General features: G+C 33.6%; 2 protein-coding genes across 4 annotated transcripts; both read left to right on the top strand.

Moving 5' to 3' along the window:
* Nucleotides 1-1,725: 1,725 nt before the first annotated feature.
* LOC148613200 (uncharacterized) lies at nucleotides 1,726-11,447 on the top strand. 3 transcript variants are annotated; one of them, XM_088586433.1, is made up of 4 exons: nucleotides 1,739-1,856; nucleotides 3,539-5,352; nucleotides 6,308-6,423; nucleotides 9,574-11,447. In XM_088586433.1, the coding sequence occupies exon 4, from the start codon at nucleotides 9,609-9,611 to the stop codon at nucleotides 11,232-11,234; it is 1,626 nt and encodes a 541-aa protein (XP_088442559.1). In that variant the 5' UTR covers nucleotides 1,739-1,856; nucleotides 3,539-5,352; nucleotides 6,308-6,423; nucleotides 9,574-9,608; the 3' UTR covers nucleotides 11,235-11,447. The 3 variants fall into 3 exon arrangements, with proteins under 3 accessions (XP_088442560.1, XP_088442559.1, XP_088442557.1); XM_088586431.1 differs by lacking the exon at nucleotides 6,308-6,423 and having other exon boundaries at nucleotides 1,740-1,856; XM_088586434.1 differs by lacking the exons at nucleotides 3,539-5,352; nucleotides 6,308-6,423 and having other exon boundaries at nucleotides 1,726-1,856.
* Nucleotides 11,448-14,849: 3,402 nt separating this feature from the next.
* Nucleotides 14,850-18,819, top strand: LOC148613199 (uncharacterized). The gene is made up of 3 exons (XM_088586270.1): nucleotides 14,850-14,887; nucleotides 17,137-17,189; nucleotides 17,797-18,819. Exons 1-3 carry the CDS (start codon nucleotides 14,850-14,852, stop codon nucleotides 18,105-18,107), a joined length of 402 nt encoding a protein of 133 aa, XP_088442396.1. The 3' UTR covers nucleotides 18,108-18,819.
* Nucleotides 18,820-23,801: the final 4,982 nt, after the last annotated feature.

Here is a 23,801-nt window from a genome sequence, read left to right as displayed (position 1 = left end):
AGTGTCGTCCTGACAATGTACCAGTTTTCAGCAGCTTTGAGTAAAGCATTGACATATGCCGGACTCAAGTCAAAAAATTTTAAAAATCACTTATTACGCATAGGGGAGCTAAAGCCTTGTCCTTGGAGAGTATATAGATCTGTTAGAGAGATAAAAAAAAAAACATATGGGTCGATAGAAATCATCTGCTTTTAAGTCATACCTTCGGCCAAATTAATATTTTGCATCTCTTGAAAATGTTTTGGTAATTGGATCCTCTTTAATCGAACAGGCCCACATGCATGCCATATCACGACAGAAAGGAACGAGTTCGGGCATACTGGCGAAATGAATTGAAAGTTCTTTGGTAGAGTTTTAGTGGCAATAACTCGTCCAGATGAAAAAGAAATCGTCACATTATTAAAGTTAATGGTGCTCCGCAGTAACTGGTATGGCATTGTGGAGGGAATGTCATATAGGGGAAATTACCTTATATTAATCCCGCCGCTCGGCTTCATTGGTAAATCTGATCTTGAGGTTAGTATCAACTAAAGTTATGGTTGGTGTAATATACAGACCACCAAATTCGCAGGTATCAAATTGGCAGACCCTTGAGAATTACACACAGCCCATTGTTGATACGAACATACCCATTTTTCTGGGTGGGGATTTAAATTTTGATATGCTAATCAATTCTAGTGGCCAACTTGAAGATATTTTGAGTATATTTAACCTGGAAAATGTGGTTTTTTAGACAACAAGGATCACGGACACATCCGCCACATGTATAGATCTATTTATTACGAATCGACCAAATCTGATCTTATCAGTTAATGCCCTTCCAGACTTTTGTTGTGACCACTGCCCTGTAAGTATATAGATGTTAATCTAAAGAATATTAAACAAAAATGTTATAAACCTACGGTACGTAGATATGATCTGGCAAACTATGTAGCTATGTATGATTATATAATAAGAAATGATTGGTATGCTCTTTTTGAAAATAAGACCGTTAATGCGAGCTATTCGATCTTACGGTCTTAACTCAATGATGCATGTGTCAATCACATTCCTACAAAAACAGTGGTTATCCGCCAGAACGATAAACCATTCATGGATAGTTCTATACGTCGAGCGATTCGAAAGCGGGACCGAACTAATTATAGAGTTAAACATACAGATAATCCAGATCACTGGACGGCAAATAGCCAACAACGAAATGGCGTCGTTCAACTTGTTAGAAATGCCAAGGCATCATATAAAGAAAAAAAATAACTTCACAATTGACTGATAAGGATTTCCACCAGGTAAATGGTGCAAAATCAGTGTGCAAACTAAATAAGAGAGATAGCACTGGTCTATCTTTTGTTAATGGGGGACGAATTATAGTACAACCATCTGAAAGAAGTGATGTATTTAATTACTTCTTAACTAGTATATCACACATTTATGATGAGCCAAACCTACCGGCTGAAAGACATGAAACTCTAAACATTCTACTGGTTTTTTTTCATAAATGAGCAAGAGGTCAGAAATCACTTGATCATTCATAATGACACAAAACCAAGCGGTCTGAGATGAATAGCAACAAGGACACTTTAAACTATTTCAGTTTCGTTGTTACGTCCACTGACAATTATTTTTTTAATAAGTCTCTAAGGTGCAGTCAGTTATCTTACCTATTGAAACATTCTCATGTTACACTGTTTTTGAAAAAAAAGGGTCGATGTCAGATGTTTTCAACTTTCGTCTTATTTCTCTTGCGTGTGTCCTTTGTAAAATAATGGAAAATATCTTGGTGAAGTACACGCATAACTTTGTTCTTGAACATCATTTTATTACGGAATATCAATATGGATTCATGCGGAAGGATGAGGGTAGGGATGTTCGATTTGTTTTTTTATGATATATCTAAGGCTTTTAACAGAGTTTGGCATAAGGGATTATTATTCAAATAACAGAAAATTGGGGTTTGTGGTAACTTGTTAGATTGCATTACAGTTTACGAAATCTGGAGAAAGCAGACAATCGTATTGGAGAAATGCATGTCTTCTTGGTGTTTAACGCCCAAGCAGCAATATATATCAGCAATATCCAGGCGATGAACTTCGAACGAATGATAAAATGAACATGAAATGATGGTGCAATGAAAAATGACACGGGACTCAAAGACAATGAGGTTGACATATTTTTATTGCCACCAAAAATAGGGAGAGGTGGGTAGGGTCGGATAATTTAGCCTCCTGTGGCGGAGCGCAAACTTTTAAGGTTCCTACTCCGATTAAATACCACAGCAGGATCCTTTAACGTGTTGCACCCCTATGGTTTGTGATCAGGTTTTCCGTGTTATGGCATGACGACCTCAGCATGTAGCATGCCAGGGGAACCCCCATTCCACCACCTGGGGCACACAACCCAGTTGCTCCGACAGCAGAGCGCCCTAGGATTAGGATTTTGGCATTATATAGTCGCGTTTAACGACAAGCGTAGCGCTCCTGTTGGCCTATTCTGCTGACATCCGGACCCGCACGAGGCCTTATTCCCTCGAAGAAACCTCTGTATATTTTGGGGGATTATCAGGTAAAAGATGGCAATGTACATACACACCTGAACATCAGAGCAAAATTGAACAATTTCACCAATAGAATTCAAAATCTGTGAAAGATTGAAGTTGCTTAGAATACTGAAATAGCAGGTCCCCAGAAAGGCTTTAATTCATATATGGATTTTATTTATTCGACCTGTTCTAGAATGAGGGAATATTATATGGGGTAATTGTACATAGTATAAATCTAATCTTCTTGGGAGTGTCCAAGTAGAAGCTGGTAGAATTACAACCGGTCTACGTGTTAACTCCTCAAAATAGATGAATGCTGAACCTGGTTGGGAACCGTAATATAAGCGCCATGAGAATCGTAGGCTAATTTTGATGTATAAGATGATTAATGCTGCAGATAACAATGTGCTTGCCAAATTTTATACAACCTTATGTTGTTAATATTCATTATTATAATCTTACTAGGTAGCAAACTAGAGCCGCTAACCTGCGTTTGCCCGTAATTCCGCGTCTTATTCAAAGAGCTTTATTCCCCCTGCTATTAGACTTTGGAACCAGCTTCCAAAATCAAATAAAAATTATAATCGCCATTCTGTTTTGCAAAAAGAATAAAATTCCCAACGATGTTAGAACTGTCAAATTTAGAAGGGTCTGAAAATTTCCAAATGATGTTAGAACTGTTTCCGATGCATTTGTGCAAGCGGTGTTGCTAGCCTAGCTGGCCGAGGGGTCAATTTGATCGTCACATTCTGAGACGTTTGTATGTATATATATATATATATATATATCCTTCTTCAGCATAAAATTCATAAAACTTTATGCTGAAGAAGGATATCAGTTATCCGAAATATTCAATGTAAATTTTACCATGTTTTGGTGATGTTAAACATATTTAGACGTTTATTTAATTTATTGTTATGTTTCGCATCGTTTTTTAACGATCCATCGCCTCTTAAGAATGATTGTTGACTTTTATTAGACGACTAATTATTATATATATAGAAAGCCCTGGAGTTCCTGAATACTACGGAAATGGTAACAGAAAGGCTCTGTCAGTTAGGGTGTGAAGCTAGCAACTTGAATAATCACTGGCACCATTACCACTTGACTGAGGATCCGTATTGTCCGCATTGTGGAAACTCCATAGAGGATAACTACAATTATCTTATAACATATTAAAATTGTCAACGTCAGGGATGGTCACTGCGTGTAGATTATAACCTCTTTTGGACTGTAGAATTCGGTCGGTTTGGACAGATGTGCGGTTTATCCAGGTTCAAAATACATTTAAAATTAAGTAATAGGACTTCAAAACTTGTCTCGTGTAGGCAGGTTTTTTAGTTTGGTATTATATTATTCTTTCGTTTCATTTCGATACGATACAACAATTAGTTCAGAGGAATATATTCCAAGAAAATTTAATATTGATTTTAATAGTTAATTGAAACAAGTTATCCTTCCTTAAACATGTATTAAAAAAAATTAAGTACCAGTCCACATAAAATCCAGACACTGCTAATAGAACATTGATTCACAGTGTAGAAAAACCCACCAAACAAGTAAGTAAACGCTTTTTCAATTTACATATGCTATATATTTATATAAAATGATATTCGTTTCTGTATTCAGATCAGCACTTTTGAAAGAGTAATCAAGGGAACCAAGGTTATAACGGTAATCAAAAGAATGTAATCCAGGGACAAAGACCAGACATGGAGAACAGACATACACAACAAAGAACATAAAGTAACTAAAATCATACATACAAAGTACAAAAGTAAATGAGCAACTCGGACTCCACTAAAAACTGGGAGCATGGACCAGGTGCACCGGTAGGGTAAGCGTCCTCTGCTTTTCTAGAAACATCCGCCGAATTGCTCATAAAAAGTCAAGTCCGTGGTAGACAAACGAGGGAAGGAAAACTATGACCCCGTTGAATAAATCAGTTTTCATGGTGCTGATGGATACACCATAACGATCTGTTGGAAAGGTCTGATAGTTATCTCCCGATAAAATTGGCCAAATCAAACAGAATCAGGAACGATAACTCTTGCAGAGTGCCAATTTCATGTGCAATCTACGTCATTTTTATCTGAAAAGCGCAACCTCCAAATGAAAAACTAAGACTAGTCTGGTTATCAGTAACTGTTTATAAGCAAGAAAAAATAAAACTGAATTCGGTGGATTTTTTTACATGCATGAATCACCTTCTGTCTGATTTTTATTAAGACTGGTATTTAATATTGATTTTACTAGTTAATCACTGAAATTGAAATAGAGTTTTACTTTCTTATACATTATATATTCTTTCAAATATTTGTTTATATATACATGCGTTATGTTATATGATGGTCTACACATGTCGTGTGTTGCCTTTTATGCAGAGGTTATATATAGGCCTAGCCTGCTATCCAATCCATTTATCATGAATAAAATATGTCGTCAAAATATGTGAAATGAACCTAAAATTCTCTGTGTGTGTGTGTGTGTGTGTGTGTGTGTGTGTGTGTGTGTGTGTGTGTGTGTGTGTGTTCATTGTAAGAATGACGAAACAACGACAACAATAACATAATATTTCCCCGTTCACTGTTTATTATTACCCGTTTTATTATGAAAGCTTTCCATTGTTTGTTTACATGAATGCCGGTGTTTACACTGCGATATTATCAATGGTTGGGCTAAATTTAAATTGACTGATGCATGATGTTTAAATACTGTAAAAATAGTTTAATTGAAAGAACGTGGAAAACCCTCCAAAAAGGTTTTGTCGACCTTTAAGTGTTGTTACTACAGAGATTCGAAGGCTGTTTTCAATGGTATGAACTATAATCATAAGCATATTTTTATTTTACATTTGATTTTTTTAAAATACAATCGTGTAAGATACAGGTATTACATGTACCTCAATTTTTTAGTTTCACTTTCACTTTAACACCCGAATCCCGCGATTTCGAAGTTTAATTGTTAAATAATACAGTTATACCAAAATTTAGAAATATGATATGCCACCCAGTGCCTGATTCTAATATAGAATGGTACTTAGATCACAATACGTTAAGGCTAAATCAAACAGGAATTAAAAACTTAGATCTAAGGATAATTTTCACATATGAAGGAAATAAAGATAATCGATCAATCAATCTATCCATGTTTTGATTCAAAATTATTTTTGGAAAGTATTGACTAATTAATTTTATTAATATTTTTAATTAGTAATGAGGTACGCGGGGGTGGGGCTTTGATTAAAATAAAACAGCAGCTTCTTTACCGCTACGAACCAACTTTCTCTAACTCTACTTCTGGTTCGTCATCTGAGATGAACCACTGGGTACAGGTGTCATACATGTACCAATATTTCTGGTCTCCATTACTTTCTATGTTAAATTCAGCTTTTTATAAGGCTAAAAGAATTACATCAGTACATATGGTGCTAGAGGGGTATCATTATGATGGTGACCCTTTACCTTAACTCTCATGAAAATACCAACATACCTTATGTGCCTTCTAAGAAAGAATGGTGAAGTGAAAGTAGAAGAGTGCAAAAATTCACTACTTTCGTTCTGAAATTTAGCCATACCAAGGGGCCGGCCTAGAGTTTTTGTTCAAAATAGTTTTACCCTACACTGAATAAAGAAAATGAAGTTTCTAGAGTATTGCTGATTCATTCAGCTTTCAGATGACACCAAGTTTGTATACCTCCACTAAACAAGGAGAATGATAGGGTGCAATATTGGGTCTATATGTTCTTGTTCTACTTTCTTGTATGTACAGGCAACTGGTTTCCGAAATAGTGGTATTACACCTACAACCCGAAATGGAAAACCAGTCTGTGGTTCGTTTGGAACAAATTGCAGAATGGAAAACTTCCTCTGGTCTGAGGAAAGAAAGTGAGCACCAATGTAGGACCTGTGTAAATCAGAAAATTTGTGAAATAAAGTACATTGTAATTCACACCTAAATTTCTGCGTTATAGATTTTCCTATTTTTTCAGAAATGTCGTCCGATGGGTAAAAGTATTCAGATAGTTGAGTCTAATGTCTTAGTAAATGTTGATTTTTGTATGAATAATATTGGGACTGTTTTCTTTTGTTGAAAAGATTGCCTGGGTTGTCACTGGACCTTAATTCTTGTTATTGTTTGTAAAAAAACTTTTGGAAATTCTCCACATATTTTTACTCAGTTATCTCCTCATAAAATATGAGTTTTAAAGATTTTTTTAAAATATTTTGTCAGATAAGTCTTTTTTGTAAAATTTTATTTCAAAGCATTAAAAAGTAAAAGGAATGTGTCCATAGGCCATATCAGCCCTTACCACTCCATAAAATTCGAACGAAAGAAACACGGGAACTGAATGAAGAACTAAAACCGAAGGTATATACAAAATGTATTTTCCAATTACATGTAGGTTGATGGCCATTATCAAGAAAAGCTTCTTAGATGAAAACAGGAATATGTTACGTGCGGCCTAGCCAAATACTTTATTCATGGTACAACCCTTGAGGCCGAAACTTCAAATTTCACATAAATTGCATGAGAGTTTTCACACGAAAATGTACAAAGCCCTAAAAAATATAAAGCAACAAAAATCGTCAGGAAATAGATATATAACCTATATCAGCTGCATATCAATATTCAAATACATGTATGTATCCAGTGCATGTATAACTTAAATTTTAGCAGCTTTTCGTGGTAATGATTTGAAATTGGTGTCCGAATTTACATTAAATACTACCTGTATTTACGTTCAAAGGGTATTTATCTACATACACATTTGCAATGCGCTGGAAAAGATCCTCACTTTTAGCTCATCTTTCCCGATGGTGTCTTTACTTGGCGCCCGTCGTCGTCATCGTGGTTAAGGATTTCTCAAAACTCTTCTCTTCCGGCACTGCTACACCAATTAGAAACAAAACTGGTATGATTTTCTCTTGGGATATTCTGCCTAAAACTGATGATAGGAATTTGGATTTGTCAACAAACATTGCCGCTGTTGCTAAAATTGACCGTAAGTGTTTGTCACCATTTTTTTTTTTTTTTTTGCCATCACTTCTTCAAACCCCGTAATAAAAAAATGCTCTTCGATCCGATGAAATCTATCTTTTAAATTTTAAGTAAATCTAACGATCCATTTAAGAGAAATATCCTTCTATTGTTTGTTTAGGCGGGGGTATTTATTTTGAGTTTGTTTGTTTAATTTGGACGGTCTTTTTTAGTTATTTACTTGAGAGGTATAGCAGTAAGCTTAAATATGTTATACAACTACATTCTTATGTATCATAACTTTAGGACTTATCATCAGCCAGAATTTCAGATAAAGTGGAATGATGAACTTATATGGAGTTTTCTCCCCTGAAATTTTTTTGTTGCTATTGTCTTGATATCATCTATAACAATCTTTTCCTCGAAGACTACTTGACCAATTAAAACCAAACATGGCATGAATATTTCTTAGGCTGATGAGGGGATTTTTTATTCGTCCACAAACAACACCGATTTTACTAAAAATAGACTAAAGTGGTGGTCGGAACAACAGTCTTTTTACTTCGTAACCACTTTTTTGAGGGCATATCCTAAGATCGATGGTAAAGGAAAGCTATTTACCAAAGTATTAATAGGACCAACGCGATGACTTTTCATTCCGTATTGGCAACTCTCCTTTCATCTGTGGCAACATCCCTTCAGCACCTGTATGAAGTTTTCATTTCACAACTCAAACATTATGCCAGAGTTTGCCGTAACTTCGCATATTTTTTTATTGCTCAAGGATTCTGGAACATGTTCTTTTGCTGCAAGATTGAAGTCATCAGTAGAGAATTCTTATGATCGTCATCATGAACTCGTGGATCGTTACTATATATCCATCTGCACCATAAAAACTTGCTCAACGTGTCATAGTTTTCCATGCCTCTTTCGTCTACCACTAACGACTTTTTATGACTAACTCGGCGGGTGTTTTTAGAATAGCAGAGGAAGCTTACCCTACCGGTACATCTAGTCCACGCTCCCAGTTTTAGTGGAGTCCGAGTTGCTCATTTACTTTTGTTACTTTGTATGTATATGTTTGGTTATTTAATGTTCTTTGTTGTATTTGTCTGTTAACCATGTCTGCTCTGGTCAATATCCTGAATAACTTTCTTTGATTTTCGATAGAATCCTGGTTCCCTTGTTTACTCTCTCATGTAAGGTCTTTGTCCCTGGAACCTCGAACATATTGTTTAATTTAAGCTAGAAACTTGGTTCTCTTAAATACTCTTTCACATATTTATAAATAGACACCAGTGATTAAACAGAAGTTTTTGTTTTTTGTTGTTGTTGTTGTTGTTTTTTTTTTTTTGTTCGTTTAATCCTCATTTTCGAAAACCGTTTGGATTAGACAAATGCTGACTATAGTTTTAAAAAAAAATTAAGCAAGATTTAAAGTTATAATGGGGATATACCAATGTTTTTGTTTTAACTTTGTTAGGATGATGATCTCAATGCTCTTTTCTAATTATTTAGCAGGAATGTTATACAAGTAAGTAAAGGTGAATATTTACTTGGTGTATTCTGTGTTGTATGCTGCACTATCAAATGAGCCAACGGACACTAAAAACGTCCACCCGCATTTGGAATTCGCAGCAATGCGCATGTGAATTCGCTTTGTGTTCACATCATTTAAACGTTCAATTCGCGTAGGATTGGTAAAGAGACGTGCACTTGAATTAGAATTGAATGTGAATTATTGAATTCGCATTATCGAAAGAGTATCCAAACTCTTGTTCAAAATCTTATTTAAAAATCCCCATTATTTCAATTTGCATTCATTCACATAAAAAATTTATTATACACGTGAACGCATTAAAATTCATATTGAATGGGAATGCGCATTATTTGACCGAGTGAACGCACTATTCATTCATACGACTCTGTCTTCGGTTTTGAATGTCTTTAACAGTTAATAATGTGAAGTTTTTGAATCAAAAGTAAACGAGGCTAACAGGCAATAATTCTGTTCTGCAAGTTGCTTTATGTTTGTATATATTTTTTTTAAATTTTAGACACGAAGAAGATGATCAAATAAAAATATACAGAAATGGATAACTTAAATCCAGAAAACATCGAAAAAAGACCAGAAGTTTTAGTTGTTTACGATAAATCTGACCTGTTTACTGACGACCACCTCTTGCTTCTATTATTAGAGAAAAAAATTACATTTAGAACTCTTTATGATACTCCCGGAAGGACCGTCTCCCAAATTTTAAAATATATGTGTCCCTTTCCATTAAAAGTCCTTATTATCTTATCTATTCAATTGTGTCATAATGAAAAGCTGAAATTCTTTCTTGACAACATACTCGAAAAAGCCATCGTTGAGTTGGAAAGTAAAGATAAACTTCTCCGCTCTACCATTACATTTGTTACAACTGGAATCTTATCTAACAAATATGGATTCGATTTATTACTAAAGACAAAGATTATTTACAAAACTGAAAACTATTCTATTGATTTGCTTTTAGAAGAGCTTCAATGTGATACTTGCTCATTTTGTACTGTTATAAGTCGCGGCTTTCATAACGACATTGATACAAACTTACTTTTACATGGATTGAGTTTACAACACCTTAATTTTGAAATATGCGGCTTGCTTATATCGACTGAGCCCTTGTGTGTCAAGATTGACCTAAAAGGTTTTCAGCAATATAGGAAATTTCATCAATATTTAAAAACATGTGAAATATTAGAGAAACAAGGCATTTCGCGAAACTGCTCTACAAAAGTTGCCATACAGCTCTATGGCAACACAGAGCAGTATTACCCATTGATACCAGACATAGTTAGTATATGTGCTTCTGTCATTGATGTTCCGGAACCAGAAGCTAACTTACAATCACTGGTCAATTCCGAATTAGTCACTTCTATAGCTGGAAAATTGGAAAGGGATGAGGAAAATTTCCTTAAAGATTTGTATCACAAAGTATGGTATGGCATGTCATATAAAAGAACGAGTCAAATCAACCAACCTTATTTTACAGAATTTCAAAATGTTGAGGAACGCATTGCATCATTTCCTTCAGAGTGGATTCAAAATAAGGAAGATAGTAATTGCATTGAAAAGATAGCCAATGCTGGGTTCTTTTATTATGAACCAGGTGCAAATGCCAGATGTTTTTCATGTGCTAGTGTTTTAACAAATATACGATTACATAAAAATCCTATTTTAAAGCACGCTTCTTTACATCCCGGGTGTAAATATATAAAATCGCTATTAACCGAACACGAACTGGAAAAAGGCGCCTCTTTATTCAACAACAGAAAAGACATGGCGATTTTTGCAAAAGCCCTCGAAGAAAAATATGCAACCTTTGACTCAAGACGTGAAACATTCAATTTGTTAAAACATCATAATAAAAAAATCTTTGATATCGACGAATTAGCTGAAGCAGGCTTTTTCTATGTTGGATGCGATACATTATTCCAGTGTTATAAGTGTTGTGTTAGGCTTTTTGACATCCGAGAAAAAGAGAGCGCATGGGCAATGCATACACTCCTTTCTCCAAATTGTACCCATATAAAAAACTGCGAAAACAAAAAGCTGATATCAGCAGTCATTTCTACAAAAAGAGCTGGTATTTGCCCCGATGTCACAATAATAACACTTCAAGGCTTTCTTCCCAATCAAGAAAAGAGAAGTGAAGAAGTACTTTTTCGACCATGGTAATTTCGTTGGTTTAGAAAAATATATCGTTTTAAGTTAAAGCTTTAGAGAAAACTGGTTATATAAACACAACAGTAGAAGGATATTTAACGGATGATGAATAAAGAAAGGGGCACCATCCAGGAACAACGGTATAGTAAGTGTCCAAGACTTTTCCAGAAATATCCATCGAGCTACAATTTTATCCTTGCAAATTAAGATTGGGAGGTATAAAAATCGTCTTTTCTATCCTTCCGTCCGTTTGTTTGTTCGTTAAAATCGCAAAATGCATTTCGATGAAACGTAAATAAATATTCGGCATTATAAGCATTTGAACTTGAAGAAATTTACTTGTTGTCGGATGTCTGCGAAGGGAGATAATCAAACTTTAAGTTAGGGTTTTCACGCATATACACAACTAATTACTTAATCAAAGATCATCCTCCCAAGTCAGGATTTTCAGTCCACCCTCGCTCCCTTAAACCTCTCACATCACTCATTCATATTTAGCGGGTGACGTCCAGCGCCATCTAGTGAGTTAACCTAAATTTAACCCGGATCCAAAATCCAATCAAATCACTCGTACTAGAAACTCTTCGATATAACTTACTAAATGGTTACCTACACATAACGTCATTTTGTTTCGCTAAAGACTCTAAACAGAATATACAGATATCATTTTTGGTCATATTGAATCATTTGTGACATCTTACAACTATCAGTTACTCGTATCATTGTTTACCTTTCCACAAATCAATTTTCATTGGTGCTTCGCACCCGGAGAAGCAACCAATAGGAATTGGCTGGACGATACCTGCTATATATGAATGAGTGGTGTCAGGGGTTTGCAGGAGCGAAGGTGGATTTAAAACCCTGACTTGGGAGGATGATCAAAGGTTTAGTTTTCAATTTTATAAAGTTCATATATACATGTAAATAATCATATTTTTGTACTAAAATCCAAATATTCAACAACATGTAACAAAATATTAAAATAGTTTATTTAAAACACTATTTAGTTACTAAATGATAACAAATACCTTTTTTCTAATATGTGTTAAGTTTATAACGGTATTTTTTACAATTTTAACTATAATAATTCCACAGGTAAAATCCAGGCGAAATTGTGGTGATCAATAAAGAATAGACTATAATTATTAAAACAACAATTTCTTATATGTTTATTTAAACTTGTAATTAAATATATGCAAGCCTGGATTAAACCGTTTATTGTCCCGATTTCCTATGTATAGTCTGACGTCCTACTTCTTGGGTATACCGTAGAATATTACAACTTATATTACCAGTGTCACCCGTTTTTCCTTTTCTGCTTTTGTTTATGTTTTACGGTTCAAAACTAATTCCTTTAGCGTAATAAATTATTCAGTAATTTATTTTTATCTTTGCAATTATTATTACTATCATTATTTTATTTAAATAGTTTAAATATAGTTATAAATCTGAATATAACTTTACATAGTACTATATTCACATCTTTTTCTGTTTTAACAGTTCAAAGCGAATTTTTTATTGTAATAATTTTTAGTTATTCAATATTTTTATATATATTTTTTATTTTACTAATTTCTTCTTCAAACATATATTTTATTCTATTCTTTTAACTATAGTCATAAATCTAAAAATAAGGTTTTTTTTTATAAAAACACTCATTAGAGTATTAAAGGACGTTAACAACCCTAAGAAGTAATTTTTGGAAACGGATCAATTTATATTTTGGAAAATAATTATGTGGATATGCAACTTGAAAGAGAAAAAAAAGAAGAAACTTGGTGAAGAACATTAGGACATAATTTTCTTGATTTTTAAGTTATTTGTTTATTTATACATGTCATCCAGAATGTTGTTCTAAAGTACATGTACAAGTACAACACATAAAAGCACATCTTCCTTAAAAAAATACGTTGTAATAGTAGGGATCGAACTATCAAATCTCAATACATTTTGTTTTTCAAGTCCGCATTATACACTGTAGGAGGGCTGACTCCGAGAACGCTCGGAAATTTGCTATGCATGAAACCTTGATTTTTCACAAATTCTACGCCCTTCCTCCCACACCCTCAAATTACGTCCCAACCGGAACCTGAGTCCGCTCTTGTTTTACTTATTTATTTGGCTGAATCATTTGCAGGCTCGATTTCATTTTTAATGTAAGTCAAAGAAGTAAAATATCATACTTCTAAATATCGGAGAAATATTATAAAAAGGGCTCTGTAATTTTTCATATTATAAATCCCGTTTTATGTCCGAAGACAGTCTTACTGGTCACGGACTTATATTTCACTCTCTGTACGGGGCTAGTATGAAAGAAAAACTTTCTTTGGCATTGTATATAAAAGTTGTAAAAAATATTCCAGTTGTTCTTCGTGTAGGGAGAACTCATGGCAGCATTGAAAAATCTTCAGAAAGCGGCATGGGATCACATTTCGTACACTCACACCAACTAATAGTATCTTTACGTGAGTTTTCTTCAACTTTTAATTATTTGGTTTCTTTTGATCGGCGTCGTTGATTATTTGTAACCCTTGTAATGTATACTCTGGTTCAAATTGGTATGCGAACAGTCCCGTAAAGTCACATTGCTGGGTATCGGACTCTTTACTACTAGCACTCTCAGAAATTTCAGAACTCGAAAATATTTCTTTGACTGCACTTAGCAAAGTTATGCTTACAGGCGTCTCACCCTTTAAATATTGAAAAATTGGAACACTGTATGTAAGAAGAAAAGACTTGGTTGAAAAGCAAGGACATACGAAATCGACGAAAGCCTTAACAGGACTTTAGTACGACTCGTAACAAGTTTGATTAATTAAACTGAAAAACCAAACGAAACTTTCAAAGACAAGCACAGGAAAAACTCAGTGATATGCACCAAAGTTACAACACCAGAGATTTCTGGAAACATATTGGACTTAAAGTATCGCAAAAGACCGAAACCTAATGGATTAAACAGCGATCCGGATGTCGAAATTGACAAATGGGAGTATAAATGTGAAAAAAAACTGTTTAATTCTTGTGACGTAGTTCATTTCGACAGTGAACAGCTAGAGCGTGTGAGAATAGAATGCATAATTTCCCGGGGAAAACTATGATATCTTCAATAGTCCAATGACAAGAGTTTTAAATGATATTAACAGCACTAAACAAGGTAAAGAAGCTGGTATACACTCATGCTGAGTGTTTACGAAGCAATACATGCATTGACTTGCTTTTTGAAATGATATTATTTTGTTTCCCGAATCAAGGTAAAATTTCCAAGATTTGTCAAAATCGGTAAAATCAGTAGTCCAAACAGTTCCATGAACAGTAAATGAATGTTAATAATGGGAATTTAATACTATTCAATTTTCAACAATGAGGAGTAGGTCATCTTGGACATTTTGAGAATGACGCGTCAAGTTCAAGAATATAATAAGATACAAGAAAAAACAGACAAAAAAAAGCATTTTTGATATTATGAAAATCCATTATTTGTAATTATATAATGTGCTTGTCATAAACATAGTATGACTTAATATGATATGGATATCAGAATTGAGAATAATAATATTCTAACTTTTAAGATTTACTTGTTTAAGGTCAAGGTCAACTTGGAGCTAGCTTAATTAAACGTTTTGTATGATGTCTGGTATGATGACATTGGAAGAAGAAACCACAATGTAAAGTGATTGAGTATGACTCGGCAAAAACTGGAAGTATTAACTTGTGAATGCTTGAACTAGCTTTCACAATTATTGTTACTTGATACCTAAGGCTAGTTGACATTTGTAAAGAAAAATTCAAATTTTAGAAATATTCAATATGAGAACCGATTCTTTAGCATAGTCTTGATTAATTAAGTACAAGTCCCCAAAAAAAATCAGGCAATACCAATAGTTAAGTGATTTATGGTGTAAAACACACACGAAATTTACTATGTTTTTCCAGTCTACATATGATGATAATATGTTTACATAACGATAATCATTTCTGTATTCTGATTTTTTAGAAAATCATACACTTATTTCCCACATAATCAACCAAATCAGAAAAATTCACGAATGATAATACTTGCAAAGAGCCAATTTGATGAACTATCTATACAATTCTTATCTGTAGTACTGCAACAATAAAATGAAAAACTAGTTATGTGATAAGTAACTGTTTCCTGCATTCATTTCTTTTACATGTATTTTCTGAAGAAAATATTTTTTCTTTATTTGGCTTAAAACGTCACATTCCTAATTCTATAGCGAGGATAATTATTCTAAAGTATCTGAATTTTTATTTAAAATTGTGCCTTTTCTTTTTAAATTGAAATCAATTGACTTGTCATTCATCGTTGATCGCTATAAAGTTAAAATCATATCAACTGAGGAATAAGTATGAGTTGTGATATGAACACTCCATAAGCAGGTGCTAAAGGGATGTTGCCACAGATGAAAGGAAAGTTTACCATTATGAGTGAAAGGACATCAAGTTTGTCGTAAAGTTTGGTCAGTAGTTTTTCTTACCATCGATTTCGATATGAGGCTGACTTCACAGTGTCTGTAGTATCCTTTATCTAAGTTCTTTGGGGTAGATGGGTAAAATTTATAAACAATGATTTTAACAAACATTCCGCACAAAGCTCCATTAATATATATACAGGTTCATTTTCTAACTTCTTCATTAAGTTCATACTTTCTAACTGGTTGTTTATAGTTAGTTAATTTGCATGATTGTTTTTCAACGCTGTTATTGACATATCGGTATTGGATCCTTAAGCACATGTTTTGCTTGACATTGTACATATTTTACAAATACGAGCAACTCGGCAGGTGTTTCTGTTACTTTGTAATATGTATTATTTTGGTTACTTTATGTTCTTTGTTGTGTATGTCAGTTTTCCATGTCCGGGCTTTGTCCCTGTACTACATTCTTGTGATTACCACTAGAACCTGGGTTCCCTTGATTACTAAATTGAACTATTTTTTTTCCCGTGAAACCTATTTCATTATTTCACTCATTAAAACGCCCTTAGAGTACTGATAAAATATTAAGTGACTGCTTTGTACTTCGTCGTTCGGAAATATGTTTACATTGTGTATCAGTTTGCACCGAAGACAACAGACTGGGTAATGATATGGTATATGAGACTCAGGGGAAGGCCGGATCGGAAAAATTAAACTGTAATTTTGGATTCCGTTGTTTGAACTATAGACCAGCTCACACAATGAATTATGAATTATACTGTTGAAACAAACTTATGCTAAAATGTGCTCTTTACTACTTCGAACACAGGAACTTGTGTCACAGAATTTTTCGACCACCTCCTGATTTTTATTAAAGACTATTTTTTTTTTGCTTGTCAGCTTATTTAATGATTTATAAAATCGGGGTTTTTTGTCACATTCATTGAAAATCAATCATAGAAATATCACAAAAAAGCTTTATAACAAAAAAAGACACTCAAGATACTATGAAGTCAGTTTCATAGCTTGAAATACATAAAGAGATCGATGGAAAAAATATGACCAAAATATACAAAAAACGCGATACTTTTTCATTCCGTAGTGTCAACTTTCCTATCAATAGTGGCAACACCCCCTTCAGCACTTGCGTATATAGTTTTCATATCACAATTCATACGTTATGCCAAAGCTTGTCGTAATTACACGAGCTTTTTGTGCAGTGCTAGACTTATTAAAATTAGGCTTCTGGAGTATGGTTATGTACCTACAAGATTGAAGTCATTACTACAAAAGTGTTATAGTCATCGTGAACTATTTCTCGGGTTGTTCATTTGCTTTTGTTTCTTTTTGTGGATTTTTTTGGTTATTTCATTCTTTGTATGTGTGTGTATTTTTGTCTTATCTTTATCAACATTTTGATGACGTCTACAGTGATTTATGATACACCAGAGTATTCCCTCCACCACTTAATCCAGGAACTTATGTTTGTACATTTTGAAAATAGACTTGAACGAATTCAGAAAATTTCGTAAGACTCATAAAACGCTTATGTTATGACAAGTGAATTATTGGGAAGACAAGACATCCTGCGAAGTCCTGATTCAAAAGAGTCCTTGACTTTAAGTAGGTAGACCTTGGATAAGGGACATTACTCTTGAAATCAGCGATATGTTGGTATCATATTCAATTTCAAAAAAGCGTATCAAGCTTTTATTTGAAACAGGATGAAATCAGTCCAAGTTACTTTGATGCTCACATGAGATTGATGTAAAATGGTGAATACAAACGTTCCAATGATTTGTAAGAGTTGTGTCCCTTACCCTAGGCCTACTAACTTAAATGGCGATACTAAAAGGTATCATGAAAGGATAAGTGATATTGTAGAGATTTGCTCAGAAGTAGTTCAGTTAGTGTAAACTGAAGGTTCATTAGTATGTTCCGCACAGGGCAACTATGGTGAGAACGAAGAGCAATTACTACGAGAAATGTACCCCAAAATGTTCCATGGCATTACAAACAGATCGATAAGTGAAATAAGACAACCATGTTTTGAATTATATCAAGATGTGGAAAAACGAATTGCGTCATTTTCGTTGGAATGGAATAGCAATGAATAATAAAACTCATTCAGCAAGTAGCTTTTGCAGGATTCTTTTATGACGGATCAGGCACCAACGTGCGTTGCTTTTCGGGCGCTTCAATTTTGACCAACGTCCGTTCGTACAAAAATCCGGCTTTGAAACACGCTTCTCTTTATTCTGCCTGTAAATACATTAATGAAATTCTTTCCGTGGATGAACTTAACATAGCCTCAACAACATGTATGACAAGACAAAATTTGCAAGTAATCCAGAAGAAAAATACGTCACGTTTGAATCCAGAAGAAAAAAGTTTGATTCTATGGACAAAGAGTTTGCAGATTCTAATAAGTTTTTCGATAGTTTAGCGAAAACCGGATTTTATAGTATTGAATATGGTTCATTGATACAATGCTACAAATGTTGTGTTCGGCTTTTCAATTTATCAGCCGAACAAAAACCTGAGATGATACATGCCCTTCTGTCTCCAACGTTTCCTCATTTACAAACATTCGAAAACCGGAATTTGCTATCACTTGTCTCTTCCGTTCAGCAGCAAAGGCATTTGCCCAGATGAAACCATCATCACACTTCAAAGATTCGATACCTCTTGTCATAAATCTGGTATAAAGCAAATTTTATTTCGTCGTTGTTGATTGATAAGAACTTTGAAATAAGAAATTCTTGGTTTACATTCTCAACTTATCAAGAAACTAGTACAGTCCATTATTCGGAAATAGAACGCATTACTAAGAGTAATTCTTCAAGAGCTACAATTATAAATTTCCTGGAATTCCATTTTTTTTTAAAATAAATTATAATTTGAACAATTTAGGAGGCGACAAAAATCAAATGATAGACTCGGGGAAGACATGATGGATATTCTTGCCAGTGATATACTTTAGCACCATGCTTTGAAAGAAGGAGGTAGTGACGGATCGAAGGAAATAGATGGTTCCCAAGGTGCCATTTTGGAATACTGTATTAATTTTGCGCAAATTTTAGGCTAAAATATGAAACACTTCTTTTCGTGAACTTCTTATTCCCAATGTATTATCTGTATTGATTTCATTGCATTATCCAAATATTTATAAATTATATAAAATTGTTCGTAAATTTTGCCTTTTTAAGTTATTGATGGGTCAAAGTTATTTGTTATGTACTATGAAAAATTTCGGAAAACTTTTCCCACATTTTCCCCATATATGAGCAGTCAATGAATATTTAAATCACAAATGCTTTAAGATGAACTTAAAAAGCTTCTCAACTGTTTTCTAGATGTGTTGAATATGTTTGAAGCAAAAAAAAGAGATCAAATTGAGCGAGTAATCAAGGGAACCAAGGTTATAGCGGTAATCAAAAGAATGTAATCCAGGGACAACGACCCGACATGGAAAACAAACATACAAAGTAACAAAAGCAAATGAGCAACTCGGATTCCACTAAAAACTGGGAGCATGCACCAGGTGCACCGGTAGGGTAAGCGTCCTCTGTTTTTCTAGAAACACCCGCCCGAGTTGCTCATAAAAAGTCAAGTCCAGGCCGGTTTCTTACAAAATGGTACTAAAATACGTATATATATATATATATATATAATCGTCTAAATAATAGTCAACAATCACTCTTACGGGGTGATGGATCGTTAAAAACGATGCGAAACATAACAATAAAGTAAATAAACTTCTAAATATGTTTAACATCACCAAAAGATGGTAAAATTTAAATTGAATATTTCGGACGGATAACAGATATCCTTTCTCAGCATAAAACTATATGAGCATAAAACTCACAAAACTTAACGAGCATAAAACTCACAAAGTTCAAGATCAAAACAGATTCAGAAGTTGAATCGCGTACGCTGTGGGTGATTGTACCTTTATCAAAGGCTCACATAAGCAACTGATGAGGAGCCTGAATGAAAATAACAAAGAGGGTCTTTTTATCAAAGTTAATATTAACTGTGGAAAACAATTTAAAAAAAATAAAAAGTCCAAATATGGTGTATTGATGTGTATTAAGTAATGTTGTACCAGCCTTAGACCAAGACCTAAAAATGAATTATTTTTTCTCGTTTATTCCATCTGGAGAAGTTGTTTTCAATTTCTTCATCCAAAAGCTTTCCTGAGATACTCTTTTACATTTTGACCAGTTTATATTATGTTCTATGATCGTCACAACAATGTTGTGGAGATCCTCCTGGGTGTGTCCGGCAGATCTCATCAAGTTTGGTCACGAATGCTCATTTCTCATCGGGCTGTAAGTCAAGATACAACTCCATAGTAACTGTAATCTCTAGTTTTTTTTCTTTGGGGGGGCGGCAATGTCAAGTATGAAAAAGAGTAACAACAATGCATAACGATTTAGGATTTCAGCTTTCACTCTCTCTCACAGCAAACTTAGGTATAGTTACGTTGTAATCGTATTATCCCTCCTTCACATAGTCGTCTTCTTCTTCATCTGAATTTATAATTTGTATTTTATTACGTCCAGTATTAATACGTTATATCATCGATTATTTAAAGATAAATATGTCAAGGTTAAAGATTGATGCAGTTGTACATTAAACAAAATGAATAATATTCAGGGAAAACAAATAGCCATTGCTCTTCTGGTGTATTGGACTTTTTAAGATAGATCAGGGGTGGGTTTCTCGAAGCCGTTATAAGTTGACGAATCACAATGTTTATCCTAACTTTAGGACTACAAAATAGGTGTCTTAGGATCATCTTATCGAAAAAATTACAGAATGACCGGCACGCGTCGGTTCAAACACATTTTAAGGAATGTGCATGATTTTAAACTTTGACCTGAATGTTTCACGATTCGGTGACATTTTATTCAAAAAAATTTTGCTACTGTTTCTATTTCTTATACATACACGTAACAATCGAAAATCAATAGTTTCATCCGGTTTTTAAATTCACTAATATGCATATAATTAGGAAGCAACCTATTCACCTAATCATTTGATTTTTTTACCGAAAATGTGAACAAAATCCATAGCCCCAACCCAATAATCAAATGTTTTTTTGCCTTATCATATATGCATTTTTGTTTATTTGACATAACAATATCAATCATTTATCCGTATTTAATATTTTTTTAAAATTGTTTGTTGGGGTTTAACGTCCGAGCAGCAATATTTCAGCTATATTCAGACGAATATTTTTTTTTGTAATAAAGCATCATATAAATAATAATTTAAACATATCACAAAATATACTTAGGATGTCTTTATGACGTCTTAACTTGAGACATGTCTGAGATAGCTTCAATACACAACCTAACATTGTCATATTAAGATGATCCTAACTCCATCCTAAAGTTGGTCTTAGGACGTGACTTATGGCATATCTTAGGATAGCTTTGAGAACCCCACCCCAGGTTTCGTCTTTTTCTGTTATAAATATGTACAACAAATACACGAAGTAACAAAGCAATGTATCAGTAATTCTGCATTTTTAAGCTTATAACCTTAGGTGGAAAAACCTAAACCTTTGTATATTTGTTGTAATTAGTGCACAATTAAATCCAAACAAATATTAATAAATGAGGTTAATTCAAATGCTTAACAATTATTCACTTTACCTTGTCTTACATGTGTGTTTCAAAAGCGTCTGTTGCCTTATACTGTAAACAATATTTCCGTAGCATTTTTTCTGCAAACAATATCAAAATTTTGAAAACATCTTATTTCTGTTGAAAAGTGGATCACTGTTCGCGGAGTTTGTCAAATGTAAACGTTCGTAGCTAAAATCACTGTGGTTTGATTAAAAGAAAACGGTAGTATTTATTTTTCCGTATCCCACACTACTGACATTTTCAAGATTTTCAGTCATTTCTAATTACAAAAAGGACTCAAAAATCATTTTGTGTTGAAGTCCTGTCATTCAGAGACCGAAAAATCACCAGGGCAATACGGGTTGACCGTCTCATCAAAAGTTTGAAGATACCGGAATTTATTTTTTTTTGGGGGGGGGGGAGGGTATCCGCACTCAGTTGTAATATGCAGTTGTATTTTAATTTCAGAAACAATGTAATTTCAGGGATAAATATTTTAAAACTTACTACCCCGTCCTCTTTATTCACAGTGTTAGTAATATCCTTTATCTCAAGTTCTTTGGGGCAGATGAGATGTATCAAATCCCCGATATTAGGATTGTTTAAGATCTAGCTAAACGAATATTCTTTCTTTTGGATCAGATCAGCAATAAAGTCAGCCTCATGAGAGTAAAGGAATAGGTCAGCAAGTAGAGGAACACAATTTGTTCCTATTGGATTGCCGACCGTTTGTAGAAAAACGCGTCCGCCACACTGGACAAATATGTCGTCGATTAAAAATTCCAGCATTTTGTGACATTTTTGACTGCCTATATAAGGTAAAAGTGCTACAAAAATCCGTCATTTTTCCAAAATGCATTTAAACTAAATTTGGCCTATCAATATCTTAAAAAGGCGATTTTACAAACACTTTGATGGCTATTTCTGCAGGTTATGATGTAGAAATACTTGGATGATACATTAAAATATCTGTGATTTTTTGTTCATGTGTCAAAGCTTATACCCATTTTGCCTGATTATTAGACAGAGAAGTACTTATTTAACCAAGTTTCAAAGTAGAAGAGGGATACTAGAAGAAGATCTTTCTCGTAACAAATTACTGTTTGCCTTGCCAAAATAAATGTAAGGTTTTTGACTTGTAAACTATCAAATGAAGTAACAAAATTCAAAATCAATTATACAGGAAGTTTTGATGTTATTTACCTGTTTTTGTTTTGACTTTTCCAATGGTAAATCCTGAAATAAGACTACCGATTAAACGTCTTCAGCAGTAATATTACAAATGATTAAGGTTGCAGTTTAAGTATAAAAAAATCAGGTTGGTCTAATAGTTTAAGCTATGGTCATCATTTCTTATTTTTTCAATTATTTTTTTACTAAATTAAAAACAAATACATTATGATATCAAAAGTAGGGTAACCGAATAGCAAAATATCATAAACATCGATAGCATGAAGGCATATTCACAATATATACAACGTGTAAAAGTTCAGTGGTAAAAAATGGGTTGTCTTTCTTTCATAGAAATAAGGAATAGAGTTCAGAATTAGTGTGAAAGTACTTTTATTCGTGGATATCAATTTTCGTGGATTAGGAAAAATACACAAGTTCGTGGATTCTTGACTTTTGTACCATGAATTTTGTAAATCATTCTTAACTTAATCGAATCATGCTTGTTTCATACTATGTTGTTTCTATAAACACACACACAAACTTAACTTTATGAATATGACGACATGATAAAAAGTGAAATATTCATACTTATCATGATTTTAGTGATTATTCAAACAAGTAGTATGAAACAAGAATTGAAATAATACAAAATTGACATCTCATTGTGTATGATACTATCTCACTAGATATGTTTTCACAATGAATAGACTGCATAAAATTAGACAGGCTTACGTGTACCCATTATTATAACTTTCTTCTATTAAGCGTGGGACAAGATCAATAAACTTTAAAAAAATGGCAGGTCCGATCTTTGGAACTATTAAAGAGGGTCTCATAGTAACATTTGATAACCAATTATAGGAAATATTTTAACAAAAGTGGGTACAACACCTGGAACTCTTCCCTTTGTGTTCGCCATAGAACTTTGTTCTTGTTTGTAATTGATACTGCACAAGCTCGAGATATTAGTTCATATTCTACAAGGAATGATTATTACACATTATCGCAAAAAATGTTTTTTTTTAAGATAGACAATTCTTGTTTACCTAAAGGAATTAAAAATACCAGAGGTCATTATGCATCCTTTCTGACGAGATATAAAGATGTTTGGCAATTTGATTTGCGATATAAGAAACTCCAGTAATAGATGTTTACATTGATTTTATTACGCCTTAGAAGAGATTTTGTATATGTAAAATTCCCCTTTGCAATATAGAGTACTTCTATGGGCAACATTCTCCACTTTAATCTTTTTTTAAATAAATACCTTTTATTAATTATGATATATAGATTCTCCTTCAGTTACAAGGGAATTACAAGATTTCTCC

Source organism: Perna viridis, chromosome 6, assembly GCF_037379345.1.
Source record: "Perna viridis isolate PV_CMFRI_1.1 ecotype Kerala chromosome 6, ASM3737934v1, whole genome shotgun sequence".
NCBI classification, from domain to species: domain Eukaryota; kingdom Metazoa; phylum Mollusca; class Bivalvia; order Mytilida; family Mytilidae; genus Perna; species Perna viridis.
The sequence above is the reverse complement of the archived record's forward strand: the minus strand, read 5'-3'. Positions and strand labels throughout refer to the sequence as shown.